General features: G+C 30.4%; 2 protein-coding genes across 11 annotated transcripts in view; one reads left to right on the plus strand and one right to left on the minus strand.

Annotated features, from left to right (window-relative positions):
* Positions 1-7,636, minus strand: part of LOC139484985 (E3 ubiquitin-protein ligase SH3RF3-like) — a 28,402-nt gene extending 20,766 nt beyond the window's left edge. For both annotated transcript variants that reach the window (XM_071269067.1, XM_071269066.1), the window contains exons 1-4: positions 6,748-7,636; positions 5,355-5,413; positions 4,328-4,442; positions 3,654-3,755 (exon numbers count right to left, since the gene is read on the minus strand). In XM_071269067.1, coding sequence (XP_071125168.1) covers positions 3,654-3,755; positions 4,328-4,442; positions 5,355-5,413; positions 6,748-7,071 — 600 coding nt within the window. In that variant the 5' untranslated portion in view covers positions 7,072-7,636. The remainder of the gene's footprint in view (positions 1-3,653; positions 3,756-4,327; positions 4,443-5,354; positions 5,414-6,747) is intronic.
* The window catches only part of LOC139484982 (FHF complex subunit HOOK-interacting protein 1B-like), a 626,211-nt gene continuing 611,485 nt past the window's right edge, over positions 7,590-22,315 (plus strand). For 3 of the 9 annotated variants that reach the window (XR_011655220.1, XR_011655221.1, XM_071269056.1), the window contains exons 1-7: positions 7,590-7,782; positions 9,596-10,418; positions 11,066-11,224; positions 11,800-11,886; positions 18,674-18,841; positions 19,196-19,278; positions 21,290-21,451. Coding sequence is in view for 6 of the 9 variants with exons in the window: in XM_071269056.1 (XP_071125157.1) it covers positions 9,648-10,418; positions 11,066-11,224; positions 11,800-11,886; positions 18,674-18,841; positions 19,196-19,278; positions 21,290-21,451 (1,430 nt within the window). In the remaining 3 variants the exon portion in view is untranslated. Of the gene's footprint in view, positions 7,783-9,595; positions 10,419-11,065; positions 11,225-11,799; positions 11,887-15,584; positions 15,633-18,673; positions 18,842-19,195; positions 19,279-21,289; positions 21,452-21,925; positions 22,022-22,315 lie in introns of all 9 variants that reach the window. The other 6 variants (XM_071269053.1, XM_071269057.1, XR_011655219.1 and 3 more) reach the window with 4 other exon arrangements.

Below are 22,315 nucleotides of genomic sequence, written 5' to 3' on the forward strand. Positions count from 1 at the left end.
ATCTTGATAGGTTTACTGTGAAACATCCAAGGATATTAATACACCGCGCGTGCGTCAAGTAATTTACTTAAGTTGGACCCCCCTTACAATTTCACTAAAGGTTTTAGCTGGTTCTTCTGCTGTTTGAATTTTGGTGAAAATATCCGGTGGTAGTAGGTTCCAGTCTTTAATGGTATTTGGGATAAAACTGTATTTTAACGTGTCTGTTTTTGTTTGAAGTCGGAGGAAATGTTGACTGTGCATGTTCTTGGTAGTACGGGATGGTTTTTTCAGTTGGTCAGATGGTAAGTTTGCTTGACCATGTATATTCTTGCAGAAAAGAATTAATCTGTTTTGTGTACGACGGTCTTTCAGTGAGGGTAATTGTAGCTGATCTAAAATCGCTGTCATACTTCCTGGTTCGTAATCAGTGTAGTTTGATGTTATAAACCTAGCCGCTCTTTTCTGTACATTTTCCAGTTGGTCTTGGAGATATAGTTGATGTGGGTCCCAGGCAGTGCTTGCATATTCTAGGACAGGTCGTATCAGTCCTTATAGGCCTGGAGTTTAACTTCAAGTGGACATGCGGATAGATTTCTTTTTAGTAAACCTAATGTCCTGTAAGATTTATTGCATATCTCCTCTATGTGCTTACCCCAGTGTAGATCATTCGTGATGTTAACTCCTAGATATTTTATTGATGTTAGAAATTGGAGTTCCGTATTTTTCAAGGTGTATTTAAATGATGTTGTTTTCTTCTTGCGACTCAATGTCATCATGTTGCATTTAACTGGTTGAAGTCTCATTCCCCAATCTGTCGCCCAGTTACCTAGGGTATCAATATCCTTATGTAGTTCAGCACAGTCATCTTCAGTATTAATTTCTCTGTAGCATACACAGTCGTCTGCAAACAGCCTAATTTCTGATGTTACGTTATCTGCTATGTCGTTGATATGGACCAGAAATAGGATTGGACCAAGAACCGTTCCTTGAGGAACTCCTGATAGGACTGATGATGTTTCCGATTTAACTCCGTTTACTATCACACACTGAGATCTTTTAGATAGAAAAGCGTCAATCCAATTTAAGATGTTTTTGGGCACGCCATATTTGTGAAGTTTACTTTTTAAGAGCTCGTGCGGTACGGTGTCAAAAGCTTTTTCAAAATCCAAAATAAATATATCTGTTTGTTTCCTTTTATCAATAGCAGTTGCCCAGTCATGTATAACGTTGATAAGTTGGGTTTCACAGCTGTGTCTTCTTCTAAATGCATGTTGTCGGCTATTTAGGATGTTGTGCTTTTCAAAGTGCTGCATTAGGTTTGAGCAAATGATGTGTTCTAGTAATTTACAAGTGATACATGTTAGGGAAACTGAAAGCAATCGTATCCCAAAAACTCCACTTCAGTTCCGTTATATGACAGAAATAGATTTATCGGTATTCAGAGAACTCTCGCATTTTATCAAAACTGGGAATTCCCTCTGACGTGTTTCTAAATTTATAACTACACTAAATATAAATACTGCTTAATTCTGATTTTCCGTGTTGTTAAAAACATGCATCGAAGTCAAGGGAATTATAAAACATGAAGATTATGAAAAGAACATTATAGGAAAGTTGATTAAGTTCAATCCCTTTGTTTGTTTTTACCTTTTAAAGCAAGACAATCATAAGAATCTGATATGTTCCTTAATGTTTAGAATAAAACGATTGACGTGAGGGAAATTGCTCTGAGCCACCGGTATAAGTCTACAGATTGCTTGAAAGCAATCGTATCCCAAAACTCCACTTCAGTTCTTATATGACAGAAATAGATTTATCGGAATTCAGAGAACTCTCGCATTTTATCAAAACTGGGGAATTCTCTCTGACGTGTTTCTAAATTTACAAAAACACTAAATATAAATACTGTTAGATTCTGATTTTCCGTGTTGTTAAAAACATGCATATAATAGTCCAGTCAATCTAGCATAAATTTGACCCTAACCTGAAAGTAATTGCAACAGAAGATTTTTAAGTTTTAATCTTTAGCATTATACCTCAAATATATACAGAAAAAAGTCCCATAAAATCTTGCTTGAGGAAGACTAAAAAAAATCACCGTTTCAAATTCCACTGGAGATTTGCATTGAAAAGGGAGATAACTCTTGCAAAAAAGGCAAAAATATCAATAAAAATTGATACAAAATTATGAAATTTCAATAAAAATTGATACAAAATTATAACTTCAACGCTTCTATTCATCAGAATGTATTGATTCTTGATTTTTTTAGCGGTCTTTAGAGTATAACAAACAACTCTAAAGGTGTTTTCATATCTTTTATCAAGCTATAATCTAGATTTCGTAATTCATTAGTTGACCATTTATTGAAGTTTTCAACATGTCAAGGTAAAGAATCTCAAATTTAATAAAAATAATTAAGCATGTATTCTTCTTTTTGTGGTTTAAAGTTTCTTAAGATAAGTAGGATGCTGAAAAAATATAATATACAGATAGAAACAATACCAAATTTCACATTATTTTTTCAAAATGGTCACAAAGCTTCAAATTTTCAATTTCTTAAATGGAAAATGCACAAAAAAAATAAAACTACCCAAAACACTTTGGTTTTGTACATTTCATGAGCAGAAGATTATATAATTTAGTCAAATGCAAACTTATAACCCCATCAAAGTATCATACTTTACATAAATTTCAAGAAAATCAACCAAAAACTGACAAAAAAAAGACTCATTTTTGCAGAGTTATCTCCCCTTCCAGTGTAAATTTCCATAGGAAATTAAAAATGCTGATTGAGTTTTCCTCAAGTTAGATTTTATGGGACTTTTTTCTGTGTATATTAAGGGCATTATGCTATAGATTAGAACTAAAACATTTTCTGTTGCAATTAGTTTAAGGTTAAATCTTAGTTTGACTGGACTATAAGTCAAGGGAAATATTGAAACATGAAGATTATGAGAGGAACATTAAAGGAAAGTTGTTTAAATTCAATCCTTTTGTTTGTTTTTATCTTTTAAAGCAAGACAATCTTTAGAATCTGAGATGTTCTTAATGTTTAGAATATAATGGTTGACGTGAGGGCATGGCCCTGAGTCAATGGTAAAAGTCTACAGATTGCTTGAAAGCAATTGTATCCCAAAAAATGTTCAATAAACAGTCATTTGCTCTTTTTGCCTAAATATAGTTTGATAAAAAAAAAAAGATATGCCAAGAACAAGCATATCTGGCGTACTAAATTATAATCCTGGTACCTTTGATAACTATTATCGGTCATTCCTTTAAAACTTTTTATAAATCTGTTAAAGAAGGTCTTCTAGCAAACTGTCAATTTGGAATAATGAAACAAACATATCTTTTTGACTGATAGCCATTTCTTTGACAATCTATTTAGGCATTAGTATGGTAACCAAGTTATTTTTTCTATTTTTCAGGGGCACTAAATCAAATATCACTTCCAATAATAATATTTTTCAAGGCAGCATAAATATGTCATGTTATCATATATGGAGCACCTCACTGTAAGTTCACATTGCACCTACATTTTGTCTTTGCTATTTTTCATCCTTATCATTGTATGATATGCACCGGTCTTCAATTGTATGGGATTGAAATACCACCTATTGCACTTTTACATATTTAAGACATATTAAACATTTAAGTTTTTAACAGTTACCTTTTTAAAGAAAAGACAATCTTTCTTATCACTTTCATCTTTCATTTCAAAGTCATATAAAGTCTTGCATTGGGGAACATTGGATGTGAGTTGTACAAGAACCTGCAAGTAAATTACACATATTGAAAATCTTCTGCTGATGGTGTCTATACTTTCTATTCAGTAAATGTTCTGACAATATAATAACCATATCTTCTCTAAAATATATCAATGCAACCAACTATATAGAAATTATTATGACATTTCTACCAATTAAAAATCATAATACAAAAAAAGAGATGTGGTATGATTGTCAATGAGACACCTGTCCAGATTCCAAATGAAACGGATGCAAGCTATTAGTGAAAAGGTATTTTTTACAATAGTGTATTTTATATTCCATTAGGGGTAAACAAATATTATCAAACTTTAAACCCTACTTATCATGGTCACCTTTCTGACAAACTATATATTGATCAGAATTTATACTAAAAAATTCCTGATCTATGAGTATTTTTTGCAACAAAAAAAGATGATGTAATTGTGATAAAATTTGATTAAACCATACAGTTCAAAGAAATACATTTTCATGTAATGACAAATGAATGAATTGTAGTTCCTTCTGTGATTTGGGGGTCCTCTCTTTCATGTGTCTTTTAATAAAATAAACAGTGTTTCTTCTTAATATATAATACCTGTACATATGAAGCAGGAAACACACCATGGTGGGAGTTGAATTCTCCATGAAACCAATTGTCGTCAACCTGTTTCTTTAGAATAATAATATCACCTTTCCTGAATGACAAGTCACTAAAAAGAACAAATAATAAAATGTGAAAAATGGAACTAAAACATAAATTTGTTTTTTTAACACTGTTACATAAACATGCTTAATGTCAAAGTGAAATGGACCTGACAAACTATTCAACTTATTTAGTTCAGTTCAGGTCATCTGAGGTTAACAGTGAAATTAGGATAATCTGTTTAATAAATGGTTTATTGTTAACATCCTAAATTTATTTTGAAAGCATCTATATTACCAACCAATAACATCATTAAATTGAATAAATCATTTCTTTTTCAAACAAAAAATTTGGTTATACAACAGTTTTCAACTCTTTACAATGAAAATAAGTACAGAAGAACTAAAGGTTGTCGTTTGCTTATGTGTTACATATTTGTTATTCGTTCATTTTTTTATACTTTTATAAATAAGGCCGTTAGTTTTCTCGTTTGAATTGTTTTACATTGTCTTATCGGGGCCTTTTATAGCTGACTATGTGCTATGGGCTTTGCTCATTGTTGAAGGCCTTACAGTGACCTATAGTTGTTAATGTCTGTCATTTTGGTCTTTTGTGGATAGTTGTCTCATTGGCAATCATACCACATCTTCTTTTTTATAAGAAGGGAAACATTTTTTTAACACCTTACATTAAAATTTCTGTTCTGTAGGTTTTTTTTCAGAGATTCATCAAACAAAACAAATTCTATCATGTCTATATTATTTATAAATGTAAATAATGAATATTCAACATTTAAGAACACTGAAACTGCCACTAAAACCAATGTTTATGTCATCTCTCAATCCATCAATCTAACTACCATAAAATTGAGAATGGAAATGGGGAATGTGCCAAAGAGACAACAACCCGACCATAGAAAAAAAACAACAGCAGGTCTTCAATGTAGCAAAAGGTCACCAACCAAGACTACTTTACTTACTTGGAATCTTTTCCTTCATAATTGTACAATGCTTTAGCACATGGCAGCTTTCCAACAGACTGAAATCATAGATATTTATGTAAATGTTAATGTTAATGCAGAAACTTTTTAGATACAGTTTCACAATATATTCATTGGTATTCAATTGCCAGTAGGTTAAACTAATCCATGCTTTTAAGACTTAAAGTTAAACCTTTATTTATTTTTTCTAATTATACTGAGTGTACATGCACCTTATAACTACATTACATAGTTTATACGTCAAATTATTTAGATGATCCATACAGGTTTACTCATTCTTTAGTTCCTTAACTCTATTTTCAGAAAGGGATGTTAAAAGTTTGCATGTGATTATATTCTGAGATTTATTAGATTTCCTTTTTGCTTTTCAACTTTAAAAGCATAGCAAACTTTCTATTATTAAGATGTGATGAAGATCTATCTCTGTGTTTTCCAAAATTAAATGTGTTATATATCATTAAATTGTACAATGTAAACAACATGAACAATTAAAGTCCTTGTTTTCTTTGTTTAAAGGTTAACAAAGGTTAATATGGTTAAACATGTTAACAACATGTATTCAAAAAGTTATATTTTTTCTTACAATTCATAAAAATCATTGTTTTTATAACTATTATCAGTCTGAGTGTTTATAATGTTCATGGTATTAAGATAAGTTAGCATTAATCATGTTAATCATTGTATGGCTTTGTATACCAGTCAGTCTTTTTTATTTCTTAATTGCCAGAAATCACCAACTTATGTCAACAATCAACAATTGCAATCTCAGGTAATTATCATGTAATCAACAATAAAATTGAGAAAGGAAATGGTGAATATGTCAAAGCGACAACCACCCGACCATAGAGCAAACAACAGCCGAAGGCAACCAATGGGTCTTCAATGTAGCGAGAATTCCCGCACCATTGATATCTGTCATCCTAATATACAATACATGTACATGTACTAAATTCAATAGGTTTTCAAAATCATACACCAATCTCTATTTAAATTTTCATTCACTATTGTCAGTATTGAATTTCAAACAAAATGTGTTGTGATTTCTTTTGTCTTTTGACAAGCTTCACAGTGTCTGCAGGTCTAAACAAGTACTCCACAGTGTTATCAACAAGATAAGCATTAAAACAGGATAATTTTTTGTGGTGGATTAGTAAAATTTTTGTAAAGATTAATAACTTCCTTGTCTTTTGTACAGCTGATTTCATGATTTGACCCAAAGGGATATGATTTTTAATCTTTTTATTAGAAATATAAAATCCTACATAAAGTTGAACACCAATTGCAATAGTACATGTAGTAGGAACAAAAAGAATTTACATGTTCTATGTATTTTATCCTTCACATTAATGACTGGTGATATATTCTTTTATACCTGTTTTGAATGTCTGTCAGTTGCTGAACCAGGAGACAATTCATCATTTGTGTATCTGCCTGGAGATCTTGATCTTTCCGTACATGTTTTAGTTTTAATACCTTCAAGCAGTCTTATCAAAAGAATATTTGAAGGAAGCTCTTCAACTCTAATTTCTACAAGATATCTACATTCAGGACAGCGAAGTTCTCCTTTTGTACTGACAATTTCTTCAAGACATCTTCTACAAAATGTATGTTGGCAAGGAAGAACCTTGCTTGTATGGTCAAGTCTGTCCAGACAGACTGAACATTCAAGGAGTTCATTCAAAGATTGCTCATCCATTAGAACTAACCATTTTGCAACTGTATCACATATTTTCAAAATAAGTGTCTTTTAATTCACTTTACGAAACATTCGTTTTTCACTTACATCAGTTTGTAAATGGCATTTTACCAGTTACAAAGTTTTTTCATGTGCCCGTCTGCACGTTTGAGATTCAGGTATACGATTTTTTGCAGAAACAGGTCTTTTATGATTTATTAAGCAGAAAGAAAAAGTTATCAAAAAACAAGGAAAATATAATTAACTCATAAAGTCAGTATAATAAATCTGGAACAGTAAAACTTTTCACTGTTTTATGAGTTCGTATTGTTGTTTTTTCACTGTAAACTTTGGAAGCCATTTTGAATTTGGCCGGAAGTTGTCACAGAAAAATAAGTTTTGGGTTTTTGCTTCTATTAAAGGTTTAATACGCATTTCATTCAAATTTTTTGACATTTGTTGCCTGTATGTTTTACAAAATACAAGTATTTACGACTATAATGTTCTGCAAAATGATACTGTTTACTAAAACGAAGTTCACTTCCGGTTCTCCGACCTTCACCTTTATTATGGACACATCCAAGATGAAGTGACAAGCCCACTTTCAAGCTGTCAAACATCTTGCATATCTTGCATATCTCAATATTGATGACTGAAAATGAGTTTCTTTAACATTATTGCTTAATGAATACAATCAAATATTGAAATAATCCTGTAGACATATAGTTAAAAGTAAGGAAGTATCCACATTTTAAAAACATTTACAATGTCAATAGTTGCAAAGTTTATATTCATCAGCTCACAGACCCTAGTAATCCATTCTCATAATTTAGCAGAATGCAGATATTATTCTACAAACATATATGCTCTTAGAATAAAAATTGTAATGGAACCTTATCTAACAACTTACAATGACTTGCATGAATGAAATACAGCATATATTTGTAAATAAATGGATACAAGTTGAATCGGTATTAATATTGGTTCCATCTCTCCCAATACACAATTGCTCCAAACATTAGTCCGTTTGTTTCCAAAAATGGTTGAATAATAAGATGTATTTATCAAAATATTTTATATATACACATGTAATTGAGAACAGAAATGGGGAATGTGTCAAAGAGACAACAACCCGACCATAGAGCAGACAACGGTTGAAAGCCACCAATGGGTCTTCAACGCAGTGAGAAACTCCCGCACATGGAGGCGCCCCCAGCTGGCCCCCAAACAAACATGTTTACCAGTATTCCATGAAATAGTTAAATCAGCACCAATTTAAAGTTATTTCAGCCCCAATTTAATTCATTTCAGCATTCAGTTACTCAATTTAGCACCTTTCATGCCTTAAGAAATAGTCAATTCAGCAAAAGTATCTTATAGTATTTTGATTTATTTTAAACTTAACTTTAGCATGATTTGAGGGATGTGGATGGTGATGTTGTTAGTTCAGTACATTTAACACTAAGAATACACATTAAAAAAAATACATATATATATATACATATGTTTTTTGAGGATATTTTTTTCTTTATATTCCTCTGATATTGATTTTTAGTTTTCTTTCTTTTTGAATACTTAATTTATCATTGTTTAAAACTTTATAATACATGTATATCAAGCAAAACAAGTAACATGTTTAGAAAGAGAATTGGTTATCTAACTAAAAACAGTTTTTTTTTGGGAACACCCTTTCTACAGACATATGATGCAATTGTAAACATTGTTAAACCATTGTAAATTGGCAGGGGTGGTGAAAAAATATGTTTAGAAGGTCATCAGTTTCAACCAATTGCCAATTCATTTGAGTGTGATAGCAATGTTGGATATATTTTTTCTCCATCCAAATTATGACATGTATGAAGTGACTTATCTATTTATTTTATTTGTCAAACTCTTGACTAGTGATTTATCTTCTATGCAAATGATGTACTTGAATATTCTCATACATATTTAAATGTATTTAATATTTTATTGTGTCAATTAATTGTTATATTGAGATCAAAGACATAAATTTGATAGAAGTAAAATTCTTTTCATTAACAGGCGTATAAATTCCAAGAAATGAAATCTCTTTTAATTTTGTCGAATTTCTTTAACAGTGATACAACATGTCCATGAACTACATAATGTACTATAAAGCTAAAAATTTCATTTTTTTACATTGTCACTTATTGGATTGCAACTCAAGAGCTGTGTCAAAATAAAAGTAAAGTAATCTGATCCCTTAAATACCAAAAGCAGCAGAACAGGATTAATATATATGGAGGTGAAAGGCATAGTAATATAATACTTTATTCCAAAAGCAATACAGCTTATAGGATACATACACATCATGGACATACTTATAATAATAATTTAACATGTACTAATATAAGAATATTTACAAGAGTTACATAATATATATCATGTATATATAAACATAGAGGTGTGCATGAAAGAAAATATAATACATTGTACGTAATACAAAATAGGACATATCATAATAAAAGGGAATAAGGCAGAATAAATAAGAAAGGATATCTAATTTTTGTTAATTTAATTTCAGGTTCCAGTGCGACAATTATATTCTGCCATGTTGCAATGAATTTGAAAGCAGAATGTCTTGGTTTAAAAGAGGAAGAAACGATTCAAAACTTTCCAGTAAGTCTGGTAGCAGTGATAGCTTGCTTGATGGTCGGCCACGATCAGAAACAGACCCGCAGACATGCTTGGAAGTTTTCAAAAACCACTGGAGTCAAGCTGTCGGAATTATAAACAAGGGTCAGATACAAGATAAAGGACAACAGGCAATTGATGAGGTTGATACTGTTTTTCAAAACTTTGAGCAGATGTTGACACTACTAGAAAATGAGGAAGGCCTGGACGACAATGGTCAAGGAATGCCAGGACCAATACTTCATTACTTGTTAGAGAATCAGATATTTGAGAAAGTATCTGTATGGTGTCAAAGTCAAACAGAACAGACAGACAAAATTATATTGGAACAGTTACGACTTTATGAACAATTGATTAGTCAGTCCCATCAAATTCTTTTAATTCATAAAGCTGTAATTCAACCATTATTAAGACTTTTATCGTTTTGTGAAGAGACTCAAAACTCCGCCGAAATTGAAGTTAGACTTGTTCTCGTTTTGCATCAAATTTGTGTGTGCATATCACAACAAACTTTAATTTTAGAAAGCTTCTTCAACACAAATGCTAACCATGGACCAGCACGTTTCCTGATTTTTTCATTGTTGATACCATTTATTCATCGAGAAAGACGGATTGGACAGCAGGCTAGAGATGCTTTATTATTGATTATGTCCCTTTCATCAAAACATCCTCATATTGGGCAGTACATAGCAGAACACTCAGACTTTTGTCCTGTAAGTCTTTAATACTTATAAGTTATACGAAACAGAATATATTTAAAGATTATAATTAGATATGAAGACCGGGTTGGAACTAATACTATTGTTATATTAATTTGTATGTGTACAAATGTACATGTAGGTAAATGACCATTTTGTTGTAAATCCAGAAAAATGAAGGTAAAGGAACATTCATTATGATACAAGTAAATGAAAAAAATACTTGAAAATAAATTTAAAAAAGCATTAAATATTGAAATACATTTTTATTTTCAACAATATATAAGATAGTTTATGTTGTCTCCAGTACAGTTACATCGTTTGTGATTGTTTTTCAAATTCCTTGTCATACTTGTAGTATTGAATTGTGGATATAAACAAAATATAGTTTTTTACTTAAGTCTTACAATGATCATGATGATACATGTATCTAACAAACAACCAAAATTATACATTGTTTGGTAAAACATGGTTGGTAAACATTGGTAAATATTGGTGTAAATTTGTAGTTTCAGAATTAACACATTCATACTCAATGGAAAATTTGTATTTCATTGTATACAAAACTCTGTGAAAGAATTATACATTTTACAATACATATATATGTATATAATACAATATTTTTGTAAAGATGTAGAATGTTTTGATTTATTTTGTGTTAGGTATTAGCTACTGGTTTAAGTGGATTGTATTCGTCATTGCCAAGAAAGCTACCAAACACGTCCGAGGACTGGTCATGTATCACTCAGAAAGACATTACAGCTACACCAGAATTACAGATGTTCCTTAACTCATTAGAATTTTGTAATGCAGTAGTACAGGTTTGTTACACATAAAGACTCATGAGATGAGTCATAAAACTTTTCTAGTACCACCATATGCTTTGAAAAAGTAATATTTTCTAAAAACTAGATCCCAAAATTCTGAGAAGGGGTTCCTAGTTATAGCATGGCATGGTATTCATTGTTGTTACTTTAAAAAAAAAAATTAACGATTGTTGATAAAATTAAGTTGTCATTATGGAAGATGGAAAGAAATAATTATAAAAATGTAATTGACAAAGGCAAACAAATAATTATAAAAGTGTAAATTGACAAAGGCAAACAAATAATTATAAAAGTGTAATTGACAAAGGCAAATAAACAATTATAAAAGTGTAATTGACAAAGGCAAACAAATAATTTTATTAGGAACATATATGTAAAACACCATGGAACAATCATTTCAACACATTTTGAATTAAATAATTTCCAAAGATTTGAACAAAGAAAAAAATATTTATAAAAACAACCATTTAAAAAAACATTTCAATGGGGATATCCTAGAACATTTACCACAATCATTACAATTTTTGTCAAATATTTATCATGAGATGGATCTGTTTTTTTTTTTTTAGATCTCTGACCCTCAAGTTCGATGTCAGTTGATACAGTATATATATGATGGATTCCTGGTACCTGTGTTAGGACCTGCATTACACCAGGTAGATATTAACACATGGTGTAGATTTACCAATTTGTAGATGCTTGTGTATTTGTTGTGATATATTACTTTTATATTTCAAAATGTGTGATAATAGTAAAGATATCTTAAAGGTTGGTTTGTTCTTTGAACTCATGATTTCATGTGAAAAAATTGAGTTTGTCTTCTAAGACTTATTTAGAGTCTTGAGTACTTGCATCATCAGTATTTAAGTTAGTTCACCTTATACATGTTTTAGAAAGACTTGTTTTGCACAAGGAAATCAGTATTATAAATTATTTTTGAATGACAAATGACAGATTTAATGAAAAAAAATGGAAAAGATTATTCTGTCTCATTATTTTTCAGTTGATTTATTACTTTTTCGTTGATTTTGAATTGATTATTTAATAAAATATAAATTTTGTAAGGGTTTTAAGGAAAAGACAAATAATATAACATGGAACACCAAAAAGTTCTATCAATGCAAAATTCAATCTTTCCCCTAAATCTGCAATAATTGCTAGGGGGTTAAGTCCTCAAAATAGCGTAAAAATTATGAGAAACTTTCCAATAAGTCCATATGAAGTTATCTTTGGATGTCCATGTTTTTTTTAATTTTCAGTAACATTAACATAATTATATTTTTAAAATTTATTTTCTATATGACTGTTGTGTAATTTACAACTGTTGTTTTTGTATGCATTAAATCAAGTACTATAAATTCAGAAACTTTTGCATGCATTTGTTATAGTTATTGTTGAAAATGAATATTTAATACAATCAAAATTTTAAATGCAAGCTTGTATTTTTGCAAAACCAATCTCGTTGCATTTTCCACAATAAAAAATACATTGCAACATTTCTGAATATACAGTGTATATTTTTGACATCATATTAACATTTTTGCATAAATTCAAAATTTTTGTACATGTTTAACACAGATTTTATTTGCAATATATATATGACAGATAAGCACATTTATTGGAAATATAACTGATCAATGTATAAAGGTGCTTACTATTCTTTGGCAGTCTAAATTAATTTGGGAAGCATCTTTTGATATATTTAAAAGAAAAAGCAAATGCATTTGCCTTTTGATAAATAAAGACATGATAAACTGACAAATATGCTTCTTATTTTCACTACTTCCGTTGCTTTTTTGGGGCTTTTTGGTATTAAGTTAGGTAATTAAATATATTAAAGTACAAGTATAAACATGTAAAGAAAAATTTTTCGTCGTATATTGCTATCACGTTGGCGTCGGCGTCGGCGTCGGCGTCGGCGTCGGCGTCGTCGTCGTCGTCAGGCGTCCGAATACTTTTAGTTTTCGCACTCTAACTTTAGTAAAAGTGAATGGAAATCTATGAAATTTTAACACAAGGTTTATGACCACAAAAGGAAGGTTGGTATTGATTTTGGGAGTTTTGGTCCCAACATTTTAGGAATTAGGGGCCAAAAAGGGCCCAAATAAGCATTTTCTTGGTTTTCGCACTATAACTTTAGTTTAAGTTAATAGAAATCTATGAAATTTTGACACAAGGTTTATGACCACAAAAGGAAGGTTGGTATTGATTTTGGGAGTTTTGGTCTCAACAGTTTAGGAATAAGGGGCCAAAAAAGGGCCCAAATAAGCATTATTCTTGGTTTTCGCACAATAACATTAGTTTAAGTAAATAGAAATCAATGAAATTTAAACACAATGTTAATGACTACAAAAGGAAGGTTGGTATTGATTTTGGGAGTTTAGGTCCCAACAGTTTAGGAATTAGGGGCCAAAAAGGGACCCAAATAAGCATTTTCTTGGTTTTCGCACCATAACGTTAGTATAAGTAAATAGAAATCTATGAAATTTAAACACAAGGTTTATGACCATAAAAGAAAGGTTGGGTTTGATTTTGGGAGTTTTGGTCCCAACATAATAAGGGGCCCAAAGGGTCCAAAATTAAACTTTTGTTTGATTTCATCAAAATTGAATAATTGGGGTTCTTTGATATGCTGAATCTAACTGTCATGACTGTGTATGTAGATTCTTAACTTTTGGTCCCGTTTTCAAATTGGTCTACATTAAGGTCCAAAGGGTCCAAAATTAAACTTAGTTTGATTTTGACAAAAAATGAATCAGTTAGGTTCTTTGATATGCTGAATCTAAAAATGTACTTAGATTCTTGATTATTGGCCCAGTTTTCAAGTTGGTCCAAATCGGGGTCCAAAATTAAACTTTGTTTGATTTCATCAAAAATTGAATAAATGGGGTTCTTTGATATACCAAATCTAACCGTGTATGTAGATTCTTCATTTTTGGTCCTGTTTTCAAATTGGTCTACACTAAAGTCCAAAGGGTCCAAAATTAAACTTAGTCTGATTTTAACAAAAATTGAAATCTTGAAGTTCTTTGATATGCTGAATTCAAAAATGTACTTAGATTTTTTATTATGGGCCCAGTTTTCAAGTTGGTCCAAATCAGGATCTAAAATTATTATGTTAAGTATTGTGCAATAGCAAGTCTTTTCAATTGCACAGTATTGCGCAATGGCAAGAAATATCTAATTGCACAATATTGTGAAATATCAAATTTTTTTTTAATTAGAGTTATCTTTCTTTGTCCATAATAGTAAGCAAGAAATATCTAATTGCAAAATATTGTGCAATAGCAAGATTTTTTTTTAATTGGAGTTATCTTTCTTTCTCTCTCTCCAGAATCAACTTAAATCTTTGTTATATACAATATACAATGTATATTCACTTTTTACTACCAACTGATAAATTAAAATAATCTTTACCATTCAGTGATAACAAGCAGTTTTTTTACATCTTAATATTTTATGATGTATTTAAATGAGTAGTTATTGTTGCAAACTCCATTAGAAATTTTAATTGAGATTAGTTTTGGAATAAGGGAAAGGGGGATGTGATTAAAAAAATTGGGTTCAATTTTTCTCATTTGAAATTTCATAAATAAAAAAGAAAATTTCTTCAAACATTTTTTTGAGAGGATTAATATTCAACAGCATAGTGAATTGCTCTAAGAGAAACAAAAATTTTAAGTTCATTAGAACACATTCATTCTGTGTCAGAAACCTATGCTGTGTCAACTATTTAATCACAATCCAAATTTAGAGCTGAATCCAGCTTGAATGTTGTGTCCATACTTGCCCTAACCGTTCAGGGTTCAACCTCTGTGGTCGTATAAAGCTACGCCCTGCGGAGCATCTGGTTCATTATTAATTTTATTTGACATCAGTTTTGGAAGATTAAGACATATTATGGATTAAGTTCTTAGCAAAATACATATGAGCTTTTGTGATAGAGAAAAGGATTTAAACCATTATATCCACACCCAAAATATAATATAGATAATATTTATCAATCAAGTCATGAAAGTTGATAACAATAAATTCTAAGATAAGATTCTCAGTGTGTGTCAAAATATTATAGCTCTGTGGAAAATAATTTTTGTGAAAATTTCTCTTCTTATTTTTATCAAACTTAGTAATACATGTAATACATTACACTTAGATTGCATGAAATACACTTTCTCTACAATTAATTAAAGTCAAAGTATATTTAATTTAAAAAGAAAAAGGTAAATGAAACACAGATGTAAATGTTAAACAGTTGTCTTTTATCAATTATAATAAAATTACAAATACATCCAACAGTAAACCAGTAAATATGCTAGTTACTTCCCTTTGTTTAATAGTTATTTCCCTTTGTTAGGATGTATCAGGACTTCCACTACCTCTGCTAGATTCACCAATGTTTTTGGTTAGTTAAGTATATCTGTTGTATTTGCTAGTTCTTGTTTAATAGGTGCCTGTTTTTGCTTTTTCAAAAGTTGGTTATGAGCATTTTTTTTATGTTCTGTGCATTTTTCAATCTACCCTTTTAGGTTTGTAATTTCTTTTTTCCTTCTTTTTTGTTTGTTTCACATGTAGTTACTGCAGCTATACAAGAAGATTGGAAGACTGTTGCAAGCATTAGTTTTTCTGCTTGAAAGTTGCACTAATGGTGACTGCATATGTGAATTACTATTTGAATGTGTAGTATTAATGTTATAATGATGCATATTTATTATTATATAATATTGTATGTCCATTTTTATTTTTACAAAATATTATCCTAACATGTTCATCCCAGGCATGTAAGAATCTAACACAGTATTTTTTTTCTCTTTACTTTAATAATTAATAATACAAATACAAATATTTTTATTGGCTAGTATATATCATTTATTCTGGTATCACCTAAGTTGGACAAAGGTATACAGAAAAACACATTAGTTTACATTACATTACATATAAGTACATTTGTTGGCACAAACTCATTAACAATAAATGGTTAAGACCAATGGCATTACACATAACTAATATAATTAACATGGTAGAATGAAAGGTTCCATGAAAACATATCATGCTATTATGAAAAGTTACAAAATGATGTATCATATAAGATCACTATTTCTTATATTTAGTAAAATTGAGAATGGAAATGGGGAATGTGTCAAAGAGACAACAACCCGACCAAATAAAAAACAACAGCAGAGGGTCACCAACAGGTCTTCAATGTAGCGAGAAATTCCCGCACCCGGAGGCGTCCTTCAGCTGGCCCCTAAACAAATATATACTAGTTCAGTGATAATGAACGCCATACTAATTTCCAAATTGTACACAAGAAACTAAAATTAAAATAATACAAGACTAACAAAGGCCAGAGGCTCCTGACTTGGGACAGGCGCAAAAATGCGGCGGGGTTAAACATGTTTGTGAGATCTCAACCCTCCCCCTATACCTCTAACCAATGTAATGACACTCTGATATGAAAGAGGAAGACAGTCTAAGTAATAATGTTGAGCTATTATTAACCAATAGAGATATTTTTTCATCAACAGTAATGTTACGCTGTATTTGAATAATAATGTGTTGTGAAAGACTTTGCCTTAACATTTATTTTAGGCTATTTTTTTTTCACATTATTTGGTTTGATGATTTATTACGAATTAAAGGAGATGTGAGGTATACATTAACTAGACAGCAACCCAATGACAAAAAAATAGATTATGCTTAACACAGAATCTTCAACAGACATGATAGATAGTACATAGTTTTTTTTAAATGCCTAGATGGTCTTTTGGTAGCATGCTCGAAGTCATGGGTTAGATCCCAAGCTATGTTAATTTGAGGACTTGAAAATTGGTATAATATATTAAGGGTACCCTATGAAGAAGCAGGTTAGGAATCTGGCTCAGTGTGTCAGTCTAGAACAAACAAGGGTCATATTCAAATTCATATCACACCTACATATTCTTGTCAAGTAGTAATGTGTAATATTTGCTACTTGACATTTAAACACAAAGCCATCCATCCATTTTATGATTTTGAACTTAACAATTTTTTTTATTTGATTTCTTATGCAGTAAATGGCCCAAACATTACAAAAAAATTAAGGCATATTTTCTGCCTGTTTTTTAATTTTTATTCATTTCAACATTTTTTTCATTTATCTTAAATCTTGTTTCTCATTTCTTTTCTAAATGAACAATTTGTTTTTGCTACATTCTTATTATTTTTATGTTAATCACTTATTTCACTAGCAGAGGTACATCTTTAACCAGTCAGTAAGATTTGTCATATTGTGAATGAACTGAAGAATGTTTTTATCTGCTTTTTTCTTTTTTTCAGTTGCTGCAAAATTATTATATCATGTATATTGAATGTTTGTATGGAAGTTACATGCTATTTGTAATGATTTATTTTGAAAGTTACAACTAAAGAAGTATTGTATATAATTGAGGCCTTCCTTTAACTGCTGTAATTTAAAATGATCTTCAGGAAATGTTAAACATTATGTATTGATTTGATTTTTATGGTTTATGCATTATGCATTGCTTATTAGGTTCAGTTGCTTGTTTTGAGAATGAATTCTGTTTGAGGCATGCATAACTCATTAATCTGTGAAAATATTCTTGTTGTACATACTTTTACATACAGCGTGTATCGTCTTCTATTTATAACATGTTATAAAGATGATCCTTAAACTTTGAAAAGAGTGTTTTGCTAGGCCAAAAATGTGGTTTTGATTAACAGAAGTTGGGAAAGATTAAGATTGACACACAAAAAACATAAGACATTTCTTTGTGGCTAACGCGTATTGAACCTTGACCAGTTTTAAGCCTTCAGTTTTTTGGTGTTCACAGCAGAACTTCATTTCATTCTGTTTTATTTATTCAACACTTTAATAGACTTGGGACAATTTATAAAGATTTTCCTGATCTTCTTGGACTGCACCTGAACAAATAGGTTACAATTTTGGTTCTTTTTTCTTATATGAGATAATATTGGATAATGTCAATTAAAATGCTACAGATATTTTTCTGATTTTTGAATAATCTTAATAAAGATAATTTAAAAAAATTTAGAATGAGCATTTATTCTGGATCTTCTTTGGATCAAAGTTAAGTTTTGTCTTTGAAAACATATTAAAATGAGTTGAAAAATAAGGTTTTTTGCAGCATAAGGTTTTATGCAAACAAAGCATTTAAGATTAGTTAACATTACCTTTTATAGTGTTAGGATAGATTTGATATTTTTTGTGATGCGATTCATAGTTTCTATTGGTTAATGAAACGTTTAATTATTAAATGGAAATATTATAGAATTCATTTTCCCTATAGAATTTGTTCTTACAGAAACTGCATGTTATTATCCAAGGCAGATAAGATATCTGTAACTATGTAGGATTAAAATACATATTTATGAGTATTTAACCTTTCCTTGTGTATGATTATAACGTAAATCTCTCTTTTTTAGAATTCTAGAGAGGAAGTGATAGCAGCTACAGCCTATTTAGAATTGTTCCTCAGGAAGATCACAGAGCCTGCCTTAACTAGAGCTTTTATACGCTTTATACTGACAGAACAGAATGATGAGATTATTATCTTAGACTCACTCACAACAAGGATTAATAGTAGTTCTAGAGTAAGTCAGAAAAACATGTGGAATATTTCAATTTTTCATGACCTTTTTTTTTCATAATCCAGTTGTCATTTTGAACAATAAAATATGTTTAAACTATTTATTGAAGTACATGTATAACATGCAAAAGTAATTGCTACTACCAAAAGAGAATTTTATCTTTTGATTTTGACTATTCCTCATATATGCAAGGAAGTAAGACCTAAATTATTTGTAAGACGGGATGAAACCAAAGAGTTTAATTTTTGATAACAAAAATTTACCCTGTGAATATTAGTATTGAAAAGACCATATTACATTTTTGTTTGCAGTTTGTTGAACATAGTAAATGTGCATTGTATCTTATTTTTCTTTCAGTTGCTATGCTCAGCCTCCTTGTCGTTATTCAAAACTCTGGTAGATTTGAATTGTGAAGATGTCATGTTTGAAATAATATTCAAGTAAGTTATATATTAAATTTTGTTTGCAACACATATCTCAATCAGGGTTTCCAAAACGGTCATATATTCCGGTCATTTGTGTAATGTCCGGTAAAAGTCTGGCTGGTCAAAGCATGAAACGGTCATATACTTTTTAGTTTTCAAGGCTTTTTCTGTCATTTTTACATAATTCACGATCTTTTTGACCCAACCTTTTGACTTTCCGGTCATAAATGTGACATGATGATTAATTACTATCAAAACAACACCTACTACAATACTTTCTAATTTTAATCAAGGCTAATTAGTAGTTGGACAGCTGAAATCTACCTGTTCAGGTGACAGGTGATCTATGTTCAGTACCGGACATCGTATAAATTGATCGGTTTATTCACAATTTTTTTCTTACTTTTCAGCGGTTTGTTTCTAATTGATTTAGTCCAAAAGATTAAAATTATTAGAAATTAGTTTATCAACATGATTTGATGAAAAATTTAAAAAGGTTTTAAATGAAAAATCGTCAGAACTACGTTGTATGAACTAGAACACGTGTGCGCATGTGCACAGGTGGGAAATTTAATTATGCATCCTACATTTCTTCAAAAATGCTAAAATTATCATTGATACATGTATCTAACGTTCGTTTCAAGTATTTTGTTGAAGAAATAACGTGGAAAGAGCTTCTTCACTCAGTCGTGCTTTGTAAACGTACACGGATTTTACGTATCCGTTTATGGTCCATGTTTTACCATTGTCAAGTCAAAATACGGTTGACCTCTCCGGTTAGAACAATGTGAAACGAAAGTAAACGATGAAAGTTTTTGACAATGTCATTTTGCACAAATAAAAAGTCTAAGGCAGATATGAGCACGCTGATGTGCACACTTTGAATGATGCACTGCCAATTTAACAGTTACATCCGTACATCAAATTCATATCATATCAAAGTAAAGTTTAAAATCGTTTTTTTTAATGTTATGTCAATCATTGGATTATGGCCATCTGATTACCATAATTGCCTTTTGTGACTAAGTCTTAAGGGATTAAAATCGGGATCAGATATGAAATGTCCGGCCGGCTCAAATATTTTTTGGAAGCCTTGATCTCAATATGGTAAAATTTAAGAATTTTTATGCCCCACCTATGATATCCACCTACGATAGTAGAGGGGCATTATGTTTTCTGGTCTGTACGTCTGTTCCTCCATCTGTCCGTTCGTCTGTCTGTTCGTTCGTCTGTCTGTTCATCCGTTCGTCCTGCTTCAGGTTAAAGTTTTTGGTCAAGGTAGTTTTTGATGAAGTTGAAGTCCAATCAACTTGAAACTTAGTACATATGTATCTTATGATATGATCTTTCTAATTTTAATGCCAAATAACTTGAAACTTAGTACATATGTTCCTTATGATATAATCTTTCTAATTTTAATGCCAAATAAGAGTTTTTACCCCAATTTCATGGTACATTGAACATAGAAAATGATAGTGCGAGTGGGGCATCTGTGTACTGGGGACACATTCTTGTTTTATTTAATTTAGATTATAAAAAAAAAGAGGGGTTCATGTCAATAAACACAGCAACCATCAGACAGGAAATGTAAATACAAACAAAGCAAAGAAAAAAACCAGACAAAGGATGTATTTATACTGCCATTTTATTGCAGTGCTTCATCACAATCACTCTAAGTCCTTTGGACACAAGTATGAATTTCAACTAAAAAACACCTATTCCATTGACATTTATAAGAAATTGAAGTAACAAAATTTGTTCAGATTTTTTGGAGTGAAACAAGCTAAAATGTACTAGACTATTGTCATGACTTTCTATTTTAGGATAAGAAGTTAAGAACATAATTTACATATTGTCATTACAGATACCTAGTTTGCATAAAGAGGATCCAATATATCAGGATCTTTTATATTCATTATACAAGGCCATGAACAAGTGAAGCATAACATGCATAAGGACATAACAAGACCCATAAATAACCAATATGCAGTAAATATATTTTAAATGATGATATATCTATTTTTAGGCATCTTATTCCATGTTCTCATGTAATGGTCAGTCAGAGAAGAGCTGTCAAAGATTTAGATTTGTACAGTAAAAGTTCTGAAAGATTCCTGTCCCTCCGTCCAAGTTGTTTGGTGACTGGTTCCCAGGATATTCATAAGATACCAGATATTGATGTTGACAGGTAATTTATTTACACAGCTGCTTAAATTTTAATTTTTGACACACCTGCTTTTAATTTAGAAGAAATATATCTAATATTTGTTAAGGGACTTTTCCTTTTGATTTGTCCTTGGGGTTCAGCATTTTAGTTATTTTAATTTTTAGAACATTCAAAAGTAAATATATTCCTGTGTCCTTGTAAAATACTAAATTATAAATTACTAAATGATATATCATAAAAGTTTATACAGTTTAATATTTTCCTTATAAAAACTACAAAATGTTGTAATCATTTGTCTCAAAAATAATGATTATAATGAGGAAACTGCTTTGTGAAGCACTATTTTCATTTTATTAAAAAGATGAACAGTAAAATAAAAAAAAGACAAGAAATTGAATTTTAAGAATAACAATTTCTAAACAATTATTAGTAGAAAGTGCTTGTAATAAATGCTATGAATGTTGCTTTAAGTGTAGCATTGGTGTTTTAATTTAGATCAAACAACCTTAAAATAACTGTAAATAGGCCAAAAAGAGGTCTTGGCAGTTTTCTCCTTGCTCGGAAACAAGAACTGGAGCATCAAAAAGTCAGGTACTGATTGCTTTTAGAAGTCTGTCAGCTGTGCTTTAGCAACAACTGTGATCTGTCCTTTCTATACATGTATATATCAATAAATTCTTTACATTTACTTTCGCTAGAATATATCTAGCAAATATAAGGTAGATAGTATTTCATACAACTGGGTGAAAAGGTTATCTTATTAAGGTGAATATTTATGATTCATTAACGTAGAAACAACAGCAAGGTTTGTCTGAAGTTAAATTGTATACTTAAGTGCAGTTTTAACATGTTACCATTGTTTAATTCACATATGAACTACATGCA

This window comes from Mytilus edulis, chromosome 8 (assembly GCF_963676685.1).
Source record: "Mytilus edulis chromosome 8, xbMytEdul2.2, whole genome shotgun sequence".
In the NCBI taxonomy this organism is placed as follows: Eukaryota; Metazoa; Mollusca; class Bivalvia; order Mytilida; family Mytilidae; genus Mytilus; species Mytilus edulis.